This window comes from Scyliorhinus torazame, chromosome 9 (assembly GCF_047496885.1).
Source record: "Scyliorhinus torazame isolate Kashiwa2021f chromosome 9, sScyTor2.1, whole genome shotgun sequence".
Classification (NCBI taxonomy): domain Eukaryota; kingdom Metazoa; phylum Chordata; class Chondrichthyes; order Carcharhiniformes; family Scyliorhinidae; genus Scyliorhinus; species Scyliorhinus torazame.
In genome coordinates, this window is record NC_092715.1 from 52161213 (window position 1) to 52185498 (window position 24286).

A 24286-nucleotide genomic window follows, 5' to 3' on the forward strand; every position below is an offset into this window, starting at 1 on the left:
AGATCCACCCAATGTGGGGCGTGATCTGAAACGGCTATAGCCGAATATTCCGTTCCTACCACTTTCGGGATCAGCGCCCTTCCTAGGACAAAAAGGTCTATCCGGGAGTATACTTTATGGACGTGGGAGAAGAAGGAAAACTCTTTACTCCTCGGTCTAGCAAATCTCCAGGGATCTACTCCTCCCATCTGCTCAATAAACCCCTTAAGCACCTTGGCCGCTGCCGGCCTCCACCCGGTCCTAGATCTGGACCGGTCCAGCCCTGGGTCCAGCACCGTGTTGAAGTCCCCCCCCATTACCAAATTTCCGATCTCTAGGTCCGGGACGCGCCCCAACATACGCTTCATAAAACCCGCGTCATCCCAGTTCAGGGCGTATACGTTCACCAGCACCACCGCCTCACCTTGCAATCTGCCACTCACCATCACGTACCTGCCCCCACTGTCCACCACTATGGTCTTAGCCTCAAACGATACCCGGTTCCCCACCAGTATTGCCACCCCTCTATTTTTCGTATCTAAGCCGGAGTGGAATACCTGTCCCACCCATCCTTTCCTTAATCTGGCCTGATCCGCCAATTCAGGTGCGTCTCCTGAAGCATAACCACATCCGCCTTCAGTCTCTTTAGGTGCGCAAATACCCTTGCCCTCTTAATCGGCCCATTCAGCCCTCACACGTTCCACGTGATCAACTGGGTTGGGGGGCCCTTTACCCCCCCCCCCATCGTCGACTAGCCATCCCCTTTTTTAAACCAGCTCCTCACCCGGGTCCCACGCTCCCGTTTGTCCCCCAGACGGCACCCTCCCGTCCCGACCATCCCATCCCGTATCAGCTCCCCCTTACCCTCAGCAGCAGCAACCCAGTTAGTCCCCCCCCCCCCCCCCCCTCTAGATTCCCTTCTAGCTTTATTGCTCCCCCCATATTGCTTCCAGAAGTCAGCAAACTCTGGCTGACCTCGGCTTCTCCAGTTTACCCTTGGCCTCCCTGCGTGTGAGGCCCCCTTCCTTCCTGCGGCCACTTTTCCCGCCGCAATTTCCATAGCGCGGGAAAAAAAAATGCGCTTCCCTCTCGGCCCCGCCCCTAGTGGCGCAGCTCCCTCTCCCCTTCCCTGTCCCCTTCCCCACCGGCGCCCACATTTCTTCGTGTGTGTCCCCTCAATGGGGGGGGGGGGGGGGGGGGGGGGGAGAGAAAAAAAATTTCTCCCGTCTAACAGTTTTACAGATAAACCCTCCCCTCTCTGCATTTCTTTGCCACCACCTCGCTACTTCTTTCCAAACATGAATTCCTCAAATCTAGTCCAACTTCTCTTTTTGAATAAATGTCCACGCCTCCTCTGCCGTCTCAAAGTAGTGGTGTTTGCCCTGGTGTGTAACCCACAGTCTTGCCGGCTGCAGCATTCCAAATTTTACTTTAGTCCTGTGGAGCACCGCCTTGGCCCGATTGAAACTCGCCCTCCTTCTCGCCACCTCCGCACTCCAATCTGGATACACACGGATCACTGCATTCTCCCACCTGTTACTCTGTGTCTTCTTAGCCCATCTCAGGACCATCTCCCTGTCCTTGTAGCGGTGGAACCTCACCACTATTGCTCGCGGTATTTCCCCTGCCTTTGGTCTTCTCACAAGGACCCGGTATGCTCCCTCCACTTCCAGGGGGCCCGTCGGGGCCTCAGCTCCTATTAAAGTATGGAGCATCGTACTCACATACGCCCCAACATCAGCTCCCTCTGTCCCTTCGGGAAGACCCAAAATCCTTAGATTCTTTCTCCTAGAGCTATTTTCCAGGGCTTCCAGCCTTTCTACGCACCTCTTATGTAGTGCCTCGTGCGTCTCCGTCTTCACCACCAAGCCCTGTATCTCGTCTTCATTCTCGGCTGCCTTTGCCTTCACTCCACGGAGCTCCATCGTCTGGGTCTTTTGCGTCTCCTTCAATCCCTCAATCGCCAGCAACATCGGCGCCAGCACCTCCTTCTTGAACTCCTTCACACATCGTCGGAGGAACTCCTGCTGTTCCGGCCCCAGACCATCTGGGCTCCCTCAGCCGCCATCTTGCTTCTCCCTTCTCTTCTCTGCCGTTGCTCCAGAGGATCCTCTGCAATCTGGCCACTACTATCGCTTCTTTCCATCCACACCCGGGGGGGACTCCTTCCTTTGTCGCCTCACACTGGGTTTGGCCGTAAAAAATTTCCGTTGGGGCTCGCGATAAGAGCCCAAAAGTCCGTTGAAACGGGAGGTGCCGAAACGTGCGGCTTAGCTGGTCATCTCCGCAACCGCAAGTCCCCGACTGTGAAGCATTTTTAAGAATGCCAGCTGCGACCAGCTTTTAAGTTGAGAATGCTGTCCGCGATCGGTCTTTAAATACAAACGTTGGGAGTCTTCCCATCAGAAACGACGGCAGTGAGCAGGTCATGCGCCTGGCATGTACACTGACATCACACGCCCTATACGTCTGTGCTTTGGGCACAAAATCACAGGAGAGATTCCTCCATTTTATAATAATAATAATCTTTATTTTGTAGTTGCCAGCAAGCAAGCATCAAGATGTAAAGAACTGAAGATAGGTCATTTCGTAATAAGGTAGAGAGAACCAGAGACAAACAGGCCACGATCTCAGAACTGAATCTGGAGAGAGCTTGGAAGGAGAGTCCATGGCAGGACAATGTAGGGCTGGGGTGAGCTGTATGCAGAGCTCCAAGGCCTCTGATGAACACACAACAAAGAAAAAAATAATATCAGGAATAAAGCAGGAAAAAAATGCTTTCTTGAGGCATGTCTTTGTTAATGTGACAATGCAAATCAGAATGGAAAGCCCATGTGTGTTATATGCGGGGAAATGCTGGTGAATGAAAGTTTAAAACCCTCAAAACCCTAAAGGCATTTAATGATTAAGCATGGCAAAATTGTCAGCGGAAGTCCTTAGCAGAAATGTAACATTGAATAACAAAGCAAGTGAGATTGTGAGGACCAAGCAGGCTCAGCTGTCACGTTAAAGGTAAGAAACAACGGTAGGTCGTGAAGGTCAGCCAGTTGGTCAAATTTGGGCACCAAGAAAAAAAGTTTGAAAAACACTGATCTTCAACAAGAGATAATCTAATATCTCCTCATGAGTCTCCCACTATCAACATGTGGGGATTGGCATTGTCCAGAAACTGAACTAGACCAGCCCCATAAATACAACACCAGGACAGAGGCTGGATATTCTGTGGTGAGTACTTCACCTCCTGACCACCCAAAGCCTCTCCATCATTTATAAGCGCAAGTTGGGAGCATGATAGAATATTCTACCTTCTGGAATGAGTGTAGCTCCAAAAGAATGAAGGTTAATCTTATTGTAACATGTAACATTCTGAGGGGGTTTGACAGGTTAGATGCTGAGAGACTGTTTCCCCCTCATGGGGGAATCTTGAACTAGGGGACACGGTTTAAAAATAAGGGGTCTGCAGTTTAAGATAAGGAGGTTCATTAGTCTTTGGAACTCTCTTCCACAGACAGTAATGGAGGCTGGTTCATGGAGTATATTCATGGCAGAGTTTGATTTTTGATTGACAAGAAAATTAAGGCTCAAAGGGGAAAGGCAGAAAAGTAAAGTTAACACCATAATCAGACTAGCTGTGATCGTTTGGAATGGTAGAGCAGATTTGATGGGCCAAGTGATCTCTCCCTGCTCTGATTTTGTATAATCCGATCAACAACACTCGGGAAGCTTTACACCATCCAGGGCAAAACAGGCCACTTGACTGGCACCCCAGTGTCCACTTTAAACATTCATTCACTATGCACAGGCGCACAGTGGAGGCAGTGTGTATCATCTGCAAGGTGCACTGCAGCAACCAACCAAGGATTTTTCAACAGCATCTTCCAAACTTGTGACCTCTACTACAGATATATGGGAACATCACCACCTGTAAGTTCCCCTTCAAATCACACATCACCCCATCTTTGAACTTTTTCGCCGTTCCTTCAGTGTCACTGGGTCAAAACGTGGAACTCTCTCCCTAACAACATATGGGCTGCAGTGGTGCAAGAAGACAATCCATATCTTCAAGGGAAATTAGTGATGTTGATAGATCTGTACTTTGGTCAATATATCTTATGTGTCGCCGCACTATATATTACTCGACAGAACTTAAATCCGAGCTTCATGCGTGAAGTAAATTCAAGCTTTATTCAATCAGTTTTCAGATGTCTCTTGCTCAAGTCAGTTTGCTTGCAAATACAGAGTTTTTAAAAGTTTGTTTTGTCCAAGCAAATACAGATGACCGAGTCAAATTCAATACAAATTCTGGTTCTTGATGATTTCTTCAAGTTAAAATACACAATACAGAGAAGTTGAAAATAAACAAAATAGCGGCTTTCAGAGCAAAGCCCAGGAAATAGTTAAAGACAGGAAGTAAGATGATTCCGGAATAATTTGCTCAAATCGGCACCCATTTTTAAGGTAATTGCTATTGTTCTGTCCCCTTTCTGTCTCTGATTGAGTCAGAATAATTATAGTTCATTCTATTCGATAGAAATGGCTGTCCATCAAATTTTTAGTATGGGGTGCCTGTAACATCCCGTTCTCGCCACACTTTTATCAGTTCTCATGAACACTGAACTAGGAACTTTGCCCAGATTCACATACTAAAGTATGTGTCTGTCTGGAGTTTTAATCTGATCATGCTCATGCTATTCAGCAGTTTTCACTGTTTGTCTGTTTGAACTGTGTGATCTTAGTGAATCATTTTAATCCTGAACCACTTTAATAAGCCATTTTGATGTTGAACCATTTCTTCTTTTTAAACTTATCATATATTAAAACTAGATTTCTATCAGATGGGAAATAACTGCTGACCTGGTCAGCGATGCCTGCATCCCATGAAGGAATAATAATAATCATTTATAGTCACAAGTAGGCTTCAATGAAGTTACTGTGAAAAGCCCCTAGTCGCCACATTCCGGCGCCTGTTCGGGAGGCCAGTACGGGAATTGTACCCGCGCTGCTGGCCTTGTTCTGCATTACAAGCCAGCTGATTAGCCCACTGTGCTAAACCAGCCCCTTGAGTTAACTTTTGAAGTACAAAATCAGTACAAACAGCATTTTCCATTTGGTGGTGTGGTGGCACAGTGGTTAGCACTGCTGCCTCATCAGATCAGGGGCCAGAGTTCAATTCCAGCCTTGGGTGACCATCTGTGTGGAGTTTGTAGGTTTGTCCCGTTTCTGCGCGAGTTTCCTCCGGGTGCTCCGATTGCCCCTCTCAGTCCAAAGATGCGCAGGTTAGGTTGATTGGCCATGCTAAATTGCCCTTAAGTGTCTAAAAGATTAATAATAATCTTTATTGTCACAAGTAGGCATACATTAACACTGCAATGAAGTTACTGTGAAAAGCCCCTAGTCGGCACATTGTGGTGTCTGTTCGGGTACACGGAGGGAGAATTCAGAATGTCCAAATTACCTAGCAGCATGTCTTTTGGCACTTGTGGGAGGAAACCGGAGCACCTGGAGAAAAACCATGCAGACAGAGGAAGAACGTGGAGACTCTGCACAGTGAGTGATCCAGGTCAGGAATCGAACCAGGGCCCTGGAGCTGTGAAGCAACAATTCTAACCACTGTGCAACCGTGCCCCCCATACCTATCAATTTTGTTTTTCTCACATTCTCTGTATCTTGCAGCGTTACCTCTCTAATCTTGTAGATTAGGTAGGGTTACGGATAGGGCAAGGGTGTGGGCCTCAATAGGGTGCTCTTTCAGAGGGTCAGTACAGACTCGATGGGCTGAATGGCCTCATTCTGCACTAGTGATAAATATGGAAGCATTTAAGGAGGAACAGAATAAGGGGAAGAAATCCAGACCAATGTCAACGTACCCACAGGAAAACTCACAGAAAAACCTATAGCGTGCTATCGTGGGGACCAGAAAATACAGAAATAATATGCCTTGGAGACAAGGAGGCATTAGAGAAATAAAATATACATACAAGATACAGAGAATGAGAGAAAAACAAAATGGGTAGGTAATTGGAATAGGGTGTATGAGCAACAGGTGAAGTAAAGCAGGTTCTATCTACGAGGCTTCCTGTGGAAGGAAATAAAGAGATTGGTGATAGGACCCTTGGTCATCCCATTTCCTGTATTTTGGTCCTCACCCTCTTCTCAGGAATGTTATGGGGTTCTCCCCCACTGCCATTTCCTCACTTACCACTCCACTGAACTCCATGGTCGACAATTTGTCTTCCCACTATTTCTGCCACCTCCAAGAATTTTTCTCACCTCCTCCCTCCACTCAGCAATCTAAAGATGACTGATCCTTGTATACTCTTCCATAGAGACTTATATAAACAGCGTTGGCTTGTCTAATATTAGCACCCCTTATTGCTAACCAAGAATATAGCACTCAGCCGTATTGTCTAAAATACCTCAACAATAGTTTTTAGTTCATCTCTATGATTATACTCTTGAACATATTTGTACCTTAAGACAAGAATATAATTTTTAAATGCTGCTTTATATGCATTTTTAATACATTGGCAGAGAATAATCCACTATTCAGAGGTGTCAAGCTAATTCTTAAAACAAGTAGCAAGTTTAAGACACTCCAACAGTGCCACTGCCACTGTAGTGATACTGGTTATAGTGATGAAGTTTCCAACGTCAAGTATAATATACCTGATTACCTTTTAACTTCTGGGTTTAATTTAGGCCAATGTTATTACTGCGTATAAAAACATTCAAACAACCATTTCTACAGTTACCCTACACGTTAATGTAAGTAATCCAAATTATGAACCATCACATACATTTGATTTGTAACTGAGTTTGTTTTCATACAAGACATGGAACACGATAAAAAAATTCCAAGTTAGCTGATCAAAATGAAACTACTTATGTGCTAGCAAACCAATTTAATTAAATTTTCAAATAATGTTATATATTTAAAAATATATACATACACTTTTATTCAGTTTTCAAATTTAATACATAAACAATGGTTTAGCACAGGGCTAAATCGCTGGCTTTGAAAGCAGACCAAGGCAGGCCAGAAGCACGGTTCAATTCCCGTACCAGCCTCCCCGAACAGGCGCCGGAATGTGGCGACTAGGGGCTTTTCACAGTAACTTTGTTTGAAGCCTACTTGTGACAATAAGCGATTTTCATTTCATTTTTAATACAATAAAACAAGAAATCATGACCCCCCCCCTGACAGAAAGGCCCCCCCTCACGAACAGAAGCTGACCTCCACCTCAACAGTACACAGTACACTCATTCAAGCAATCAGCGAGGCGAAGGCCAGAACTTTAGCCCCCCGCCCCAGTCTGTAGCGCGGACTGATCTGACACCCCAAATATGGCCCCCAAGGGACAGGACTTTAGTTCAATCTGTAGAATCACCAACTTGGTGCTGAAGGAGACCCAGAACCCCACGTGCTGAAGACACAACCAGAATCCTGTGCACAGGATTAGCTAAGCCCCTCCTACAATGCTCACACTCATCCTCCACACCCACAAATAACCTGCTCATCCTGAATTTGGTCAAATGGGCCCTATGCATCACCTTCAAATTGTCTCAACCCTAGCCACGCACAGGACAAAGTTGCATTTACCCGACGCAGAGCCTCGCACCACACCCCATCCTCCAACTCCTCCTCCTCCCATTTAGCTCTGATCCCTTCCAGACGCCTCTTCCACCATAAATCCCCAAAGGGGTCCCCTCCTCCATCCCTGCCAGTGACAAAACCCTCTTCAACAATGAGGAAAAAGGCACCACAGGGAACGCCGGAAAGACCTTCTTTGCGAAGTTGCAAACCTGTAGGAACCTAAAAACATCCTCATGTGAAAGTCCAAATTTCTCTGACAATTCCTCCAAGCTCGCAAATCACCCCACCAAAACAAATCCCTCATCCCTTCCACCCTCTTCTCCTCCCATCCCCTAAACCTAGCATCCAACCTCGCCAGCTCAAACAAGTGGTTCGCACAAATCGGCGCCAATTTCAATACTACTCCCAATTTAAAGTGCTGCCGAAACGGTCTCCAGCTACAGCTCCTGGAAGGCCGGGTTTCGGAGCTGGAGAGACAGTGGGGACACTGTGGAGCATCCGTGAGACAGAGAATATCGTGGCTAGCACATATAGAGAGGTGGTCACACCACAGGTTCAGCCTCCACAGGCAGGAAGGGAATGTGCGACCACCAGGCAGAGCATGAGAGCTACTGCCTGCATAGCTCTCTTGCTCTGCCTGGTGGTCACGCATTCCCTTCCTGCCTGTTGAGGCTGAGACTACGCAGGAATTATCTGTGGCTGTTCCCCTGCAAAAAAGAGATACCGCTTAGGATACTGTTGAGGGGAATGACCTCTCAAGGGAAAGCAACAACAACTGGGACTGCTGCAGAGGAGTGGAGCAAAAAGTGTGGGAATGTAATAGTTTTGGTGATTCAACTGTAAGGGGAGAATAGATAGCCATTTCTTTGGCCGCAAACATGACTTCAGGAAGGTATGTTGCCTCCCTGGTACGAGGGGCAAGGATGTCTCAGAGCCGTTGCAGGACATTCTGGAGGGAGGATTAACAGCCAGTTGTGGTGGTGCCACATCGGTACCAACGGCATTGGTTAAAAAAAAGGGATGTGTCCTAAAAGCAGAATATAAGGAGTTAGGAAGAAAGCTGATAAGTCGGACCTCAAAAGGTAGTGACCTCAGAATTACTACCAGTGCCACGTGCTAGTCAGAGTAGAAATAACAGGATACATTGGATGAATACGTGGCTGAAGAGATGGTGTGAGGGGGAGGGTTTCAGATTCCTGGGGCATTGGGACCGACTCGGAACGAGTACAAACTGGACAGGTCACATCCGGACAGGGACTGATATCCTAGGGGACGTATTGGCTCGAGTGGTTGGGGAGGGTTTAAACTAAAATGGAAGGGGTATGGGAGCCTATGCAAGGAGTCAGAGGATCAGGAAACAAGGCCAAAAACAAAGGACAGAAAGATGAATAAGAAAAGTGATAGGTAAAGAAACCAAGGGCCAGATTCAAACAGGGCCAATAATATTGGGAGCGAGACAAGTAATGTTAAAAAGACAAGCTTAAAGGCTTTGCGCCGTAACGCATGGAGCATTTGCAATAAAGCACATTGACCAAAAATACGTAAACGAGTATGATATAATCAGGATTTCGGAGACATGGCTGCAGAGTGACCAGGGATGGGAACTAAATGTCCAAGGGTTATGAGTATTTAGGAACAACAGACAAAAAAGGAAAAGGCAGTGGAGTGGCTGTGCTGGTTAAAGAGGAAATTAAAGCAATGGTGAGGAAGGATATTAGTACTGGCAATATGGAATCTGTATGAGAAGAGCTGGGAAACACCGTGGGGCAAAAAACATTAGTGGGTGTCGTATATAGACCCCCCAAACTGCAGTGGTGATGTTGGGAATGGCATTAAACAGGAAATTAGAGACGCATGCAATAAAGGAACATCTGCAATTATGGGTGATTTTAATCTGCATATAGATTGGGAAAAATCAAATTAGCCACAATGCAGTAGAGTAGGAATTCGTAGAGGAGGAATTCTTGGAATGTATATGGGATGGTTTTCTGGACCAATACGTTGAGGAACCAACTGGAGAGCAGGCCATCCCAAACTGAATACTGTGCAATGAGAATGGAATCATTGGCAATCTTGTTGTGCGAGACCTCTTGGGGTTGAGCGACCATATGGTAGGATTTTACATCAAGGTGGCAAGTGACGTAGTTGATTCTGAGACTAGGATCCTGATGAATCTTAATAAAGGAAACTACAATGGTATGAGGCACAAGTTGGATATGATAGATTGGGAAGCATTACCTAAAGGGGTGACAGTGAAGAAGCAATGGCAAGCATTCAACGAGCACATGGGCGAACTGCAACAATTGTTTATTCCTGTCTGGTACAAAAGTAAAACAGGAAAGGTGGCAATCCATGGCTTACAAGGGTAATTGGAGATAGCATTCGATCCAAGGAAAAGACATACAAATTGGCCAGAAAAAACAACAGGTCTGAGGATTGGGAGCAGATAAGAATTCAGCAAAGGAGGACCATGGGATTGATTTAGAAGGGGTAAACAGAGTACGAGAGTAAGCTTGCAGGGAACATAAAAACTGACTTTTCTCTAGGTATGTGAAAAGAAAAAGATTGGTGAAGACAAATTTAGGTCCCTTACACTCAGAAACAGGGGAATGTATAATAGGGAACAACGAAATGGCTGAGCAACTAAACATATACTTTGGTTTTGTCTTCACAAACTAGGACACAAATAAGAAACCAGATTGGGGAATGCAGAGTTTAACAGGAGGGAGGAACTGAAGGAGATCAATATTAGTAGAGAAATGGTTTTGGGGAAATTGATGGGATTGAAGGCTGATAAATCTCCAGGGCCCAATAATCTACATCCCAGGGTGCTTAAAAGGAAGTGGCTACTTGTGACAATAAAGATTATTATTAATCATCTGTCTTCTCATTTTTTGCTACCAAAATGGATAACCTTGCATTTCTCCAAATTATACTGCATCTGAATGGCCATAAATTAGATCGCGAGAAAACAGGGAATTATAGGTCGGTCAAGGCAGCCTTGAGGAGGAGTTTATAGAATGTATCTGCGATAGTTTCCTAGAACAGTATGTAATGGAACCTACGAGGGAACAAGAGGTCCTAGATCTGGTCCTGTGTAATGAGACAGATTAATGATCTCATAGTTAGGGATCCTCTCGGAAGGAGTGATCATAATATGGTGGAATTTAAAATACAGATGGAGGATGAGAAGGTAAAATCAAACACTAGTGTTTTGTGCTTAAACAAAGGATATTACAATGGGATGAGAGAAGAGCTAGCTAAGGTAGACTGGGAGCAAAGACTTTATGGTGAAACAGTTGAGGAACAGTGGAGAACCTTCCAAGCGATTTTTCACAATGCTCAGCAAAGGTTTATACCAACAAAAAGGAAGGACGGTAGAAAGAGGGAAAATCGACCGTGGATATTTAAGGAAATAAGGGAGAGTATCAAATTGAAGGAAAAAGCATACAAAGTGGCAAAATTAGTGGGAGACTAGAGGACTGGGAAATCTTTCGGGGGCAACAGAAAGCTACTAAAAAAGCTATAAAGAAGAGTAAGATAGATTATGCGAGTAAACTTGCTCAGAATATAAAAACAGATAGTAAAAGTTTCTACAAATACATAAAAACAAAAAAGAGTGGCTAAGGTAAATATTGGTCCTTTAGAGGATGAGAAGGGAGATTTAATAATGGGAAATGGCTGAGGAACTGAACAGGTTTTGTGTGTCGGTCTTCACAGTGGAAGACACGAATAACATGCCAGTGACTGATGGAAATGAGACTATGACAGCTGAGGACCTTGAGATGATTGTTATCACTAAGGAAGTAGTGATGGGCAAGCTAATGGGGCTAAAGGTAGACAAGTCTCCTGGCCCTGATGGAATGCATCCCAGAGTGCTAAAAGAGATGGCTAGGGAAATTGCAAATGCACTGGTGATAATTTACCAAATTTTACTAGACTCTGGGGTGGTCCCGGTGGATTGGAAATTAGCAAACGTGACACCACTGTTTAAAAAAGGAGGTAGGCAGAAAGCAGGTAATTATAGGCCAGTGAGCTTAACTTCGGTAGTAGGGAAGATGCTAGAATCTATCATCAAGGAAGAAATAGCGAGGCACCTGGATGGATCCTGTCCCATTGGGCGGACGCAGCATGGGTTCATAAAGGGCAGGTCGTGCCCAACTAATTTCGTGGAATTTTTTTGAGGGCATTACCAGTGTGGCAGATAACGGGGAGACAATGGATGTGGTATATCTGGATTTCCAGAAAGCTTCTGACAAGCTGCCACACAAAAGATTGCTGCATAAGATAAAGATGCATAGCATTAAGGGTAAAGAAGTAGCATGGATAGAGGATTGGTAAATTAATAGAAAGCAAAAAGAGTGGGGATTAATGGGTGTTTCTCTGGTTGGCAATCAGTCGTTAGTGGTGTCCCTCAGGGTTCAGTGTTGGGCCCACAATTGTTCACAATTTACATGGATGATTTGGAGTTGGGGACCAAGTGCAATGTGTCCAAGTTTCCAGGCAACACTAAGATGAGTGGTAAATAAAAAGTGCAGAGGATACTGGAAGTTTGCAGAGAGATTTAGATAGGTTAAGTGAATGGGCTAGGGTCTGGCTGATGGAATACAATGTTGACAAATGTGAGGTTATCCATTTTGGTAGGAATAACAGCAAAAGGGATTATTATTTAAATGATCAAATATTAAAACATGCTGCTGTGCAGAGTGACCTGGGTGTGCTAGTGCATGAGTCGCAAAAAGTTGGTTTACAGGTGCAACAGGTGATTAAGAAGGCAAATGGAATTTTGTCCTTCATTGCTAGAGGGATGGAGTTTAAGACTAGGGAGGTTATGCTGCAATTGTATATGGTGTTAGTGAGGCCACACCTGGAGTAGTGTGTTCAGTTTTGGTCTCCTTACCTGAGAAAGGACACACTGGCGCTGGAGGGTGTGCAGAGGAGATTCACTAGGTTAATCCCAGAGCTGAAGGGGTTTGATCACGAGGAGAAGTTGAGTAGACTGGGACTGTACTCGTTGGAATTCAGAAGGATGTGGGAGGGATCTTATGGAAACATAAAATTATGAAGGGAATAGATAGTGTCATGTGAGAGCACCTTTAAGAAATGGGTATTTAAGAAATGTACCTTTAGGAAATGGAGCTGCTCAAGTTACTGGAGTGATGTCAGAGTGTGGGTGGAGCGGAGCTCTACTTCTGCTTTTTAGCTTCAGTTTGAGAAAAAGCTTGGGTGTGTCTGTGTTTTTCAGTGAGCTATACTGTTGATCTCTGCCATCCAAAGACTATCTATGGATCATTTGGTGAACCCAGAATTGTAAACGGTCTCATTATTGAATGTAAACCTAATGTGCTCCTGTTTGAAGGATTGTTAATTATTTTGGATGTTAAAAGGACAGCTTACAAGGTTACTTAGTGTTGTATTTTTTTGGGGGGGGTGTATTTTATTTCATTTGAGAAGGTGGCTAAACAAATGAAATGGCCGCAGGAAATGTGGGTATTACTGATTCAAACAAAGCTGGTAGGTAGGGCTAGTGAAGTGTTTGCATCACTACCGGAGGAGGTATCTGAGACATATGAAGAGGTGAAAAAATCCATCTTAGGTGCATATGAACTAGTGCCTGAAGTTTCCAGACAAAGGTTTCGAAATTTAAGGAAGGAATTTGGGCAAACATACATGGAGTTTGAAAGGATCAAACAGAGTAATTTTGATAGGTGGATAAGGGCTTTGAAAATAGACCAAACGTATGAAGCTCTCAGAGAAATTATACTTTTGGAGGAGATTAAAAATTCAATTCCTGATGTAGTGAAAACTCATGTGGAAGAGCAGAGGGTTAAAACTGCGAGGTGAGCAGCAGAAATGGCAGATGATTATGAATTAGTTCATAAATCAAAGCTTGGTTTCCGACATCAGTTTCAGCCTGTGAGGGATAGAAACTGGGGACATGAGAAATACTCAAGTGGTAAAAGTAAAGGTGATCTGATGGGAGATAATAAGGAGAGTGTACCCTCAGATTAAATAAGAAATCCAGGAGGGTAGAAGAGACATGAAAAGTTTCAAATGTTTTCACTGTAATAAATTAGGCCATGTAAAGTCACAGTGTTGGTGGTTGAAGAAAAGCACTGGGAAGGCTGATGTGGTAAAACAGCATAAGACAGTGGGGTTTGTTAGAGTGGTAAAGGAAAACCCAAGGGAAGCGAACGAGGTGCAAAAAACACAGCCTGATCAAGAGGTGATTGATAAGAAGGTGCCAGGTGTCTTTACAGAAATTACTTGTGTGGGTAAAGTTTACCTATGTGTATCAGGAGGAGCAGGTAAAGAAGTCACAATTTTGAGCTATACGGGAGCTAGTCAATCTTTAATGGTAAGAGATGAGGCGTTACGTAGTTTGGGAAGAATGTTGCCAGAAAAGGTGGTAATATGTGGAATTCAGGGTGAGAGGAGTAGCGTTCCATTATACAAGGTAAGGTTGGAAAGTCCAGTGAAGGTGGTGAAGGAGTAAGAGAAATTATCTTGTCCAAGAATACAGTTTATCTTGGGTAATGATATAGCTGGATCGCAGGTGGGAGTGATGTCTACTGTGGTTGATAAGCCAGTGGAAAATCAGACAACTGAAGTGTTGAAGGACGAATATCCTGGGATTTTTCCGGATTGTGTCGTAACAAGGTCGCAAAGTCACAGGTTAAGACAAGAGGAGAAATCAAAGAGTGAAGATGAAGTTGAAGTGCAATTATCAGAAACAATTTTTGACCAGATGGTTGAAAAAGAACAAGAACAGGTGGAGGATGATGCGGATATTTTTAGTTCATGAAAATTGGCGGAGTTACAACAGAAAGATATAAAAATAAAACGGATGTATCAGAAAGCATACACGGAAGAGGAATCTGAGAGTATACCAGAGTGTTATCACCGTAAAAGTGATGGGAAAAGTCTTGATAGGAAAATGGAGACCTTTACATATTCAGGCAGATGAAAAGTGGGCAGAGGTTCATCAAGTAGTATTGCCAGTAGGGTATAGAAAGGAGGTGTTGCGAGTTGCACGAGGTACCAGTGGGAGGTCATTTGGGAATAAGGAAAACTCAAGCTAAAATCCAGAAACATTTTTATTGGCCTGGACTACATAAAGATGTAGTTAAATTTTGTCAATCATGTCAAGTGATAGGGAACCTATTCTCTAAACCCTGACCCATAATATAGGATAGATGCGGGTAGGTTGTTTCCACTGGCGGGTGAAAGCAGAACTAGGGGGCATAGCCTCAAAATAAGGGGAAGTAGATTTAAGACTGAGTTTAGGAGGAACTTCTTCACCCAAAGGGTTGTGAATCTATGGAATTCCTTGCCCAGTGAAGCAGTAGAGGCTCCTTCATTAAAAGTTTTTAAGATAAAGATCGATAGTTTTTTGAAGAATAAGGGGATTAAGGGTTATGGTGTTGGGGCCGGAAAGTGGAGCCGAGTCCAAAAAAGATCAGCCATGATCTCATTGAATGGTGGAGCAGGCTCGAGGGGCCAGATGGCCTACTCCTGCTCCTAGTTCTTATGTTCTTATAGACCAGTAAGTTCAACCTCAGTCACGGGGGAAATTCTAGAATCCATTATCAAAGATTTTATAGCAGCGAACTTAGAAAATAGTGGCGACAGAGTCAGCATTGATTTACGAAGAGGAAATCATGCTTGATAAATCTACTGAAATTCTTCAAGGATGTAACTAGTAGAATTGACGAGGGGGAGCCAGTGGATGTGGTATATTTGGACATTCAGAAGGCTTTTGACTAGAGATTAGTGTGTAAAATTAAAGGGCAGGGAGATTGGGGGTAGTGTATTCAGCTGGATAGAAAACTGATTGGCAGACAGGAAACAAAGTAGGAATTAACAGGTCTTTTTCAAATTATCAGGCAGAGACTAGTGGGGTACCAGAGGGAGTGGTACTTGTTGGACCCCAGCTATTCACAATATATAATAATTATTTAGATGAGGGAACAAAATGTAATATTTGCAAATTTGCAGATCATAGAATTTACAGTGCAGAAGGAGGCCATTCGGCCCATCGAGTCTGCACTGGCTCTCGGAAAGAGCATCCTACCCAAGGTCAACACCTCCACCCTATCCCCATAACCCAATGACCCCACCCAACACTAAGGACAATTTTGGACACTAAGGGCAATTTATCATGGCCAATCCAACTAACCTGCACATCTTTGGACTGTGGGAGGAAACCGGAGCACCCGGAGGAAACCCACGCACACATGGGGAGGATGTGCAGACTCCGCACAGAGTGACACAAGCTGGAATCGAACCTGGGACCCTGGAGCTGTGAAGCAATTGTGCTATCCATAATACCACCCTGCTGCCAAGTCATGTGGGAGAGTGAGCTGCGAGGAGGATGCAGAGATCCTTCAGTGTTATTTGGACAAGTTGAGTGGGCAAATAAAAGGCAGATGCAGTATAATTTAAATAAATGCAAGGTTATCCATTTTGGTAGCAAAAAAAGAGCAGACAGACAATTATCTGAATGGCAATAAATTAGGAGGGGAATGCGCAACAAGACCTGGGTGTCCTCGTACACAGCCGCTCATGGTAAGCATGCACGTATAGCAGACGGTAGAGTAGGCGGTGGAAGGCAAATGGCATGTTGGCCTTCATTGAGAGAGGATGAGTACAGGAGTAGGGATGTCTTGCTGCAATTATACAGTAAGAAGTCTTACAACACCAGGTTAAAGTCCAACAGGTTGGTTTCAAAACAAACCTGTTGGACTTTATCCTGGTGTTGTAAGACTTCTTACTGTGCTCACACCAGTCCAACACTGGCATCTCCACATCATGGCAATTATACAGGGCCTTGGTGAGGTCACACCTGGAATATTATGTGCAGTTTTGGTCTCCTTATCGGAGGAAGAATGTTCTTGCTCTAGAGGGGATGTAGCGAAGGGTTACCAGGTTGATTTCTATATGGCAGGACTGACAAATAAGGAGAGATTGAATCAGTTAGGATTGTATTTGCTGGAGTTCGGAAGAATGAGGGGGATTCTCATAGAAATCTATAAAATTCGAACAGAACAAGACAGGGTAGATGTCGGAAGGATGTTCCCGATCATGGGCGTGTCCAGAACCAGGGATCACAGTCTGAGGTTACAGGGTAGACCATTTAGGACAGAGATGAGGAGACATTTCTTCACCCAGAGTGGTCGACCTGTGGAATTCATTACCACAGGAAGTAGTTGAAGCCAAAACGTTGCATGTTTTCAAAAAGCAGTTAGATTTAGCACTTAGGGTGAAGGGGATCAAAGGATACGAAGGGAAAATGGGATTAGACTATTGAGTTGGATGACCAGCCATGATCATAATGAATGGTGGAGCAGGCTCGAAGAGCTGAATGGCCTCCTCCTGCTCCTATTTTCTATGTGTTTTTTTTTCCAAATTAAGGGACAATTTAGTGTGACCAATTGTCCTACCCTGCACATCTTTTGGGTTGTGGGGGTGAGACCCACCCAGACACAGGGAGAATGTGCAAACTCTACACAGACAGTGACCCGGGGCCAGGATGGAACCCGGGTCCTCAGCGTTGTGCGACAGCGGTGCTAACCACTGCGCCACTGTGCTGCCCTATGTTTCTATATCTTCAGTGTGGAGACCACCACCGGGTTCACTGAATACTTCCCCCGAGAAAACGACAGCGAGGTCGTTACTAATGCCCTTAACCCTGACCCCCTACATGACCCCAACTCCATCCGTACCCATACTGCTTCAGGATCCCCACACCATCCCAGAATCACAGAGTACTACAGTGCAGAAGAGGTCCTTCGGCCTATTGAGTCTGCACTGACGCATGAAAGGCCCTGACCTGCCACCTAATCCCACTTGCCAGCATTTGGCCCATAGCCTTGAATGTTATGGAGTGCCAAATACTCCTCCGGGTACTTTTTAAAGGATGTAAGGCATCCTGACTCTACCACCCTCCCAGGCAGTGTGTTCCAGACCATCACCACTCTCTGGGTAAAAAAGTTTTTCCTCAAATTCCCCCTAAACCTCCCACCCCTCACCTTGAACTTGTGTCCCCTCGTAACTGACCCTTCAACTAAGGAGAAAGCTGCTCCCTATCCACGCCCCTCATAATCTTAGTACGAAGTCTTACAACACCAGGTTAAAGTCCAACAGGTTTGTTTCGATGTCACTAGCTTTCGGAGCGCTGCTCCTTCCTCAGGTGAATGAAGAGGTATGTTCCAGAAACGCATCATAACCTCATAATCTTATGCATCTCAATCAGGTCAATCTTCTCTGCTCCAGAGAAAACAACCCAAGCTTATACAACCTCTCTTTATAACTTAAATGTTGCATTCCAGGCAACATTCTGATGAATCTTCTCTGCAACCCCTCCTGTGTAATTACATCCTTCCTATAATGTGGCAACCAGAATTGCACACAGTACTCCAGCTGTGGCCTCACCAAAGTTCTATATAGCTCCAATGTGACCTCCCTGCTTTTGTAATCTGTGCCCCGATTGCTAAAAGCGAGTGTCCCAAATACCTTTTTCACCACCCTTTTAACCTGCCTTCTGCCTTCAGAGATCTATGGACAAACACTCCATGGGCCCTTTGTTCTTCGCAACTTCCCAGGGTCAGCACGTTGGTGGAGTGGTTAGCACTGCTGCCTCACGGTGCTGATCACCCGGGTTTGATCCCGGCCCTGGGTCACTAATCACGTGGAGTTTGAACATTCTCCCTGTGTCTGCGTGGGTCTCAAAGATGTACGGCGTAGGTAGATTGTCCACGCTAAATTGCCCCTTAATTGGAAAATAAAGAATTGGGTACTCTAGAAGAAGGAACATCACAGTGTCAGACATTTCATAGTATATTTCCTTGTTAAATTACACCCCATCTGACAAGTTCCGCCCATTTGACCATCCTGTCTTTATCTTCCTGCATATTCCACACCAGGGCTCTGCACAACAGCATTTCCCTGTTGTTTTAGTCAAGCAATCACTCCACATACACAAGCCCAAATGGAGTGTCAGTGTAGTATTCAACCACAGTGAGTGGAGACTCCGTGTACGCTGATCAGCTGAAACTGACTGACTGAATCATAGAACATACAGTGCAGGAGGCCAACATACAGTGCAGGAGACCATTCAGCCCACCGAGTCTGCACCGACCCACTTAAGCCCTCCCTGTAACCCAATAACCCCTCCTAACCTTTTTGGACACTAAGGGCAATTTAGCATGGCCAATCCACCTAACCTGCACATCTTTGGACTGTGGGAGGAAACCGGAGCACCCGAAGGAAACCCATTCAGACACGGGGAGAACGCACAGACAGTGACCCAGCGGGAAATTGAACGTGGGACCCTGGCACTGTGAAGCCACTGTGCTAACCACTGTGCTAACGTGCTGCCCCTTCACAGCATCGCTCTTTCCAAGACCAGCTATCTCAACAGAGACCTTTAGCAATGTCTCAAATTTTCTGGGCATTCTTGCTTCTCTGCCTCTGGGCTACGTAGAACACCTATCAGGAAGGCAGTGGCATGGTGGTATTGTGTAGAAATTGAGCAGCAATCCAGAGACCCAGAGCAATGCTCTGGGGTCACGGATCGAATACCATATGACAGATCATGAAATTGGAATACAAAAAATCTGGAATTAGAAGTCTAATGATAACTAGGAATCAAAAACTCACCAGGTTTTCACGTTCGATTCTCTCCTGCTCCCGTTGCCTGTTCAGAGTGCTGTGATAGACTCGGACTGAAGGCTCGGTTGACTTTGAAGTGATAGCTGCTGGTTTTGTGGCTTTTCGGGTCAATTCTTGTAACAATCTCTGATTTTCACGATCAATTCGCTTCGCTTCTTCACTACTGAAGGTGTAGTTTTTCTTGTGCTTCCGTGCAGGAAATTCAGCTACTATTTTTCGCAGTTCTCGCCTTTCCAAATGCATCATAGCTGAAAGAAACATAGAATGATTACAGCACAGGAAGCCATAATGCCCATTGAGTCTGTGCTCCCAACTCCCATGTCACCTTTACCTGTGGTGCTGTAATTTTATTTCCATAATTCCCTCATGAAACCACAATTGAATCTGGATTGCGCAGTCCAAATCCTAATCATGTGCTGTATAAAAAAAGATTTCTCATCTTTTGATAATCACCTTAAATCTACATCCTCTGGTTCTCAACCCTTCCAGCAACATTTCATGCTATCTACTCTGTTCCGACCTCACAATTTTGATAACCTCCAGCAAATTTCCTCTCAACCTTCTCGGCTCAAAAGGAGAACCCCAGCTTCTTCAATTTATCCATGTAGCTGAAGGCCCTTGTTCCTCAAACCATCTTTGATGCAGTCACATCCTTCCTAAATTGTGATACCCAGAACTGGACACAATGCCCTAATTGAAGCGCAGTATTTGATACAGGTTCACCACGTCACCTTGCTATTGTACTTTAATCCTCAAGTTATAAAATCCAGGATCCCATCGGCCTTCATAACCGCTTTTTCAACCTGTTATGACACCTTCAACGATTTGTACACGTATGTCTCCAGGTCTCTTTGTTCCTGCACCCCCTTTAGAATTGTACCCTGTATTTTAAATTGACTCATTCTTCCTACCAAAATTAATCACTTCATACTTCACTGCATTAAATTAAATTTGCCTTGGGTCTGCCATTTCACCAGCTTGTCTTGAAGTCTATCACTCGTGTTAAGTTTTGTGTCACCTGCAAATGATAAAAATTGCGCCTTGCAGCGGTCCTAGTCCTCACTCCTGTCCTTCGGTCCAAAAAAACAATAATTTGCCACGACTGTTTCCTGTCCCTTTGCTGTACATGCTTTAACATTGCTAACAAGCCTATTCTGAGAAAAGGTTGAGCAGGTTGGGCCTATATTCATTGGAGTTTAGAAGAATGAGACATATTGAAACACAAGGTTGAGTGGGTTTCATCAGGGCAGATGCTGAGGACATCTCCTCTCATGGGGAGAGGGGGCCCATTAAAGACAGATGAAGAGGAATTTCTTCTCTCAAGAGGGTTGGTGGTGTTCAGAATTCTCTTCCCCAGACAGTAGTGGAGGCTGGGTCATTGAACATATTCAAAGTTAAGTTAGTCAGATTTCTGATTGACAAGGGAGTCAAGGATTGGTGGGGCCAGTGGGCACAGGCAAGAAAGTGGAGTTCAGGACATAATCAGATCAGCTATGATCATTTTTACTTTACTCTATCATGGGCCATGGATATGACTGACCCACGCTAGGTATATGCCTACAGAAGACTTCAGGATTCCTCTTTTTGTTAGTTACCAGTCTCTTATAATCATAATCATCTATTTGCATCTTGTTTTCTTTGTCACTTCCTCTCTGAGATTTCTGTATTCAGCCTCGATCTCTTGTATTATCAACCTAACATCTGTCATACGCACTCCCTCTTTATGCTCTGGTTTTAGTCACTCTATCTTTCCTCCTCCTGGGAATGTTCATCAACTGCACCTAAACCAGCTCCTCAAAGACAGCCCATTTTCCAATTATTGTTTTGCCATATTAGATTCCAATTTACTCGGGGCAGATCAGCTCTCAACCCACTGAACTTGTTTTTAATCAATATCATTCATTCTTTTTCCATAGCGAACCGAAACCTATTTATCGCGAATTATAGTTTCTTAAATTTTCCTCTACTGACACTTGATCCACCTCATTCCCCAGAACCAGATACAGCAATGCTTCATTCCTGACTAGGCTGAAAATGTAATGGTCAAGAATATTCTCCTGAACACAGTTCAGACACTCTCTTCCCCCCCCCCCCCCCCTCCTCTACTCTTTACATTACTATCCCAGTCCATATTAGGGTAACTGAAGTTCATTTTCATTTCATTTCATTATCACTACTCCACACATTCTTACACCTCTCTCCAATTTCCTCAAAAATATGCTCCTCTATATCTTTCCCACTAGCTGGCAGCCTATAGAACGCAGTCAGTAGTATTATGGCACCTTTTTTGTTTCTCAATTCTGACCTGATAAATGTTGTCCTTGACCCCCACCCACCAACTGTAATATTATCTTCCTTTCCTGAACACCTGAAGCCAATATAGTGTACTCAGTCCTGCCCTTTTTTGAGCCAGGTCTCTTCTTACCCCCACAACATGATATTGCCAAGTGACTATTGGCATGTAGCTCACCAACTTTTTTTTTTTTATAAACCATATTTCTTTGTTTCAGCACTGTGAACCTAATTTAGACCATCTTGAATTCTGCCCTAGTTTCACCCCACCCAAGACCTGAACTGAATATGTGTTTCTCTACTGCTATCTGGCTCGCCCAGGCCTGTGCACTTCATTGCTCCTTTCTAATGCCATATCCTTGTGCTGATCCCCCTTGCCAAATTAGTTGAAACATTCCCAACAGCACAATCAAACTTTTGTGAAAGATATGTTGAGATGCAACTCATCAGCCTGTACAATTCCTATTTCAACAGAACTGGTTCTAATGTCCCACAAATCTAAAGCACACTCTCTTCGACCATCTGTCCAACCACACATTTATCTGTTCTAACCTCCTATTTCTCTACTCAGCAGCATGTGGCATTGAGAGCAATCCAGAGACCTTAGAGTTGCTGCTCATTAGTTTCCTTTCGAGCTCCCTACGCAATAGAGTTGATGTTACTTGAAATTCACAATTTAAAATGTTTCACAGCCAATCTGGGTTACCAAGTAAAATGCTCAAATGCAAAATTAGACACTGCTTCCATAAGAATTTTAGTAAAATGAAATGGTGAGTGCAAAAGTTTAATCGATGGATTTAACATCACCAAGATTTTAGCACATTGTAATAGCGAGCATATTAAATTTCATATGCTCATTTCAAACCTTAAAACTATCCACTAACCAGCACAATTGGATTCTGTCCCAACAAATGTTGCTGCACGTCAGGAGGGTATTCGAACAAGGTAACACAGTACATCAGCATCGGTGGTGATAACGGTGGGAACATTTTATGGCATTAAATAAACATCACAAACAACATTGGCACATCATTAAAGTATACTGGCTTTCCTGCCCCTTATAAGGTATTGATTGTAATAAGCCCAACACAGCTGGTGACAGTTTGAAATTGGGTAATTTGAGTGAAATGTCTTCATTCAAAGGGTTGTAAATCTTCTGAATTTTCTTTTCCAGAAGATTGTGGATGTGGCATCATCCAGTGTTGGACATATTTAAGGCCAAGATACACAGACTATTGGTCTCAGGGAATGAAGGGGTATGGGGAGTGGTGGGAAAGTGGAGTGGAAATCCAACATCATTCATCACTATATTTAATGGCCGATCAGGCTCCACAGGCCCTATGGTCTTCTCCTGCTCCTATTTTTGTTCTTAACATTTTGCAGTGACAATATGTTTACGAATAAGGGAACGATTTGAGACACGGTTAATTGGACCAAAACAGAGATATACTTCTGTTCCTAATTTAAAGACAATGGTATATTGTGACCCAATTTAGTTTAACACCTGGATTTGATATTACAGTAAAATATTAAACTTTGGGAATCAGTGAAGTATAGTTGGTTGGAACATCTGGGTTTTTCTACAGTATAGGATAAGGAGTTGGAGAATCCAAAACTGAGGTGCTCCATCCAGTAGCATCACTGGCAGAAGGGTACAAATGGTGCACATCACATTTCCTCAAGACTGTTGCACAAGAAAGTACGGTTTTGCAGATTGCAAGTCCCAGATAATAATAATAATCGCTTATTGTCACAAGTAGGCTTCAATTAAGTTACTGTGAAAAGCCCCTAGTCGCCACATTCCGGCGCTTGGTCAGGAAGGCCGGTACAGGATTTGAACCCGCGCTGCTGGTCTTGTTCTGCATTACAAGTCAGCTGTTTAGCCCACTGTGCTAAACCAGCCAATATTGTATGCCCAGGGTTCACAGTTGGCTGATGACGAGTATTGTTCTGCTGTTAAGGAATAAATGGGTAATTTTCAGATTGGCAGGTTGTTATTCGTGAAGGGAGACAAAGATCAGTGCTGGGGACTCAGCTTTTTCAAATCTATATTAATACCTTAAATGAAGGCATTGAGCATAACAAATCCAAATTTATTGACGATACAGAGCTAAGTGGAAATGCAAACAGTGAGGAGTAAATATTTCCCTCCCTAATGTCCCATTCCTACCTCTCTTTCCTACTTTAAGATACTCCTTAAAATCTACCACTGCTGAAGTTTCTGGCCATGTTCCCCAATAGGAGCTAACATGGCTGAGTTCAATTTTGCATTACAATGTCAGTGAAGAGCCCTCAGACATCTGATTAAAGACACTATATAAATACAAGTTGTTACTGTTGGTATAGTCAGGTGAAGTGACTGCACAAGGTGGCAGGAGGAATATAATGCAGAGAAACACAATAACGCAGAGAAACGCAATGTTATTTATTCACTTGGTTGAAAGAATAGTGAAGCAGCATATTTCTTAAATAATGAGGAACTATTCAATGTTAGTGTTCAGAGGGATTTAGGAGTCCTTGTGCAAGAAATGCAGTTAATTTGCAGGTACGATATGAAATTAGAAAGACAAATAATGCGTTAGCCTTTATTGCCAGGGTTGGAGTACTAAAGTAAGTAAGTCTTGCTGCAATTGTAAAGGGAAGATTATACCTGGACCACTGTGTACCGTTCTGGTCTCCATACCTAAAGAAGGATATACTTGCCGTACAAGGAGCACAGCAAAGATTCATTAGATTTCACTTGGAGAA

The 24286-nt window shown here is 44.1% G+C and overlaps 1 protein-coding gene across 2 annotated transcripts in view; it reads right to left on the reverse strand.

Annotated features, from left to right (window-relative positions):
• The window catches only part of cfap97 (cilia and flagella associated protein 97), a 67999-nt gene that overhangs the window by 41715 nt on the left and 1998 nt on the right, over positions 1-24286 (reverse strand). For both annotated transcript variants that reach the window (XM_072515883.1, XM_072515882.1), the window contains exon 2: positions 19235-19494. In XM_072515883.1, the coding sequence (XP_072371984.1) occupies positions 19235-19494 (260 nt within the window). The remainder of the gene's footprint in view (positions 1-19234; positions 19495-24286) is intronic.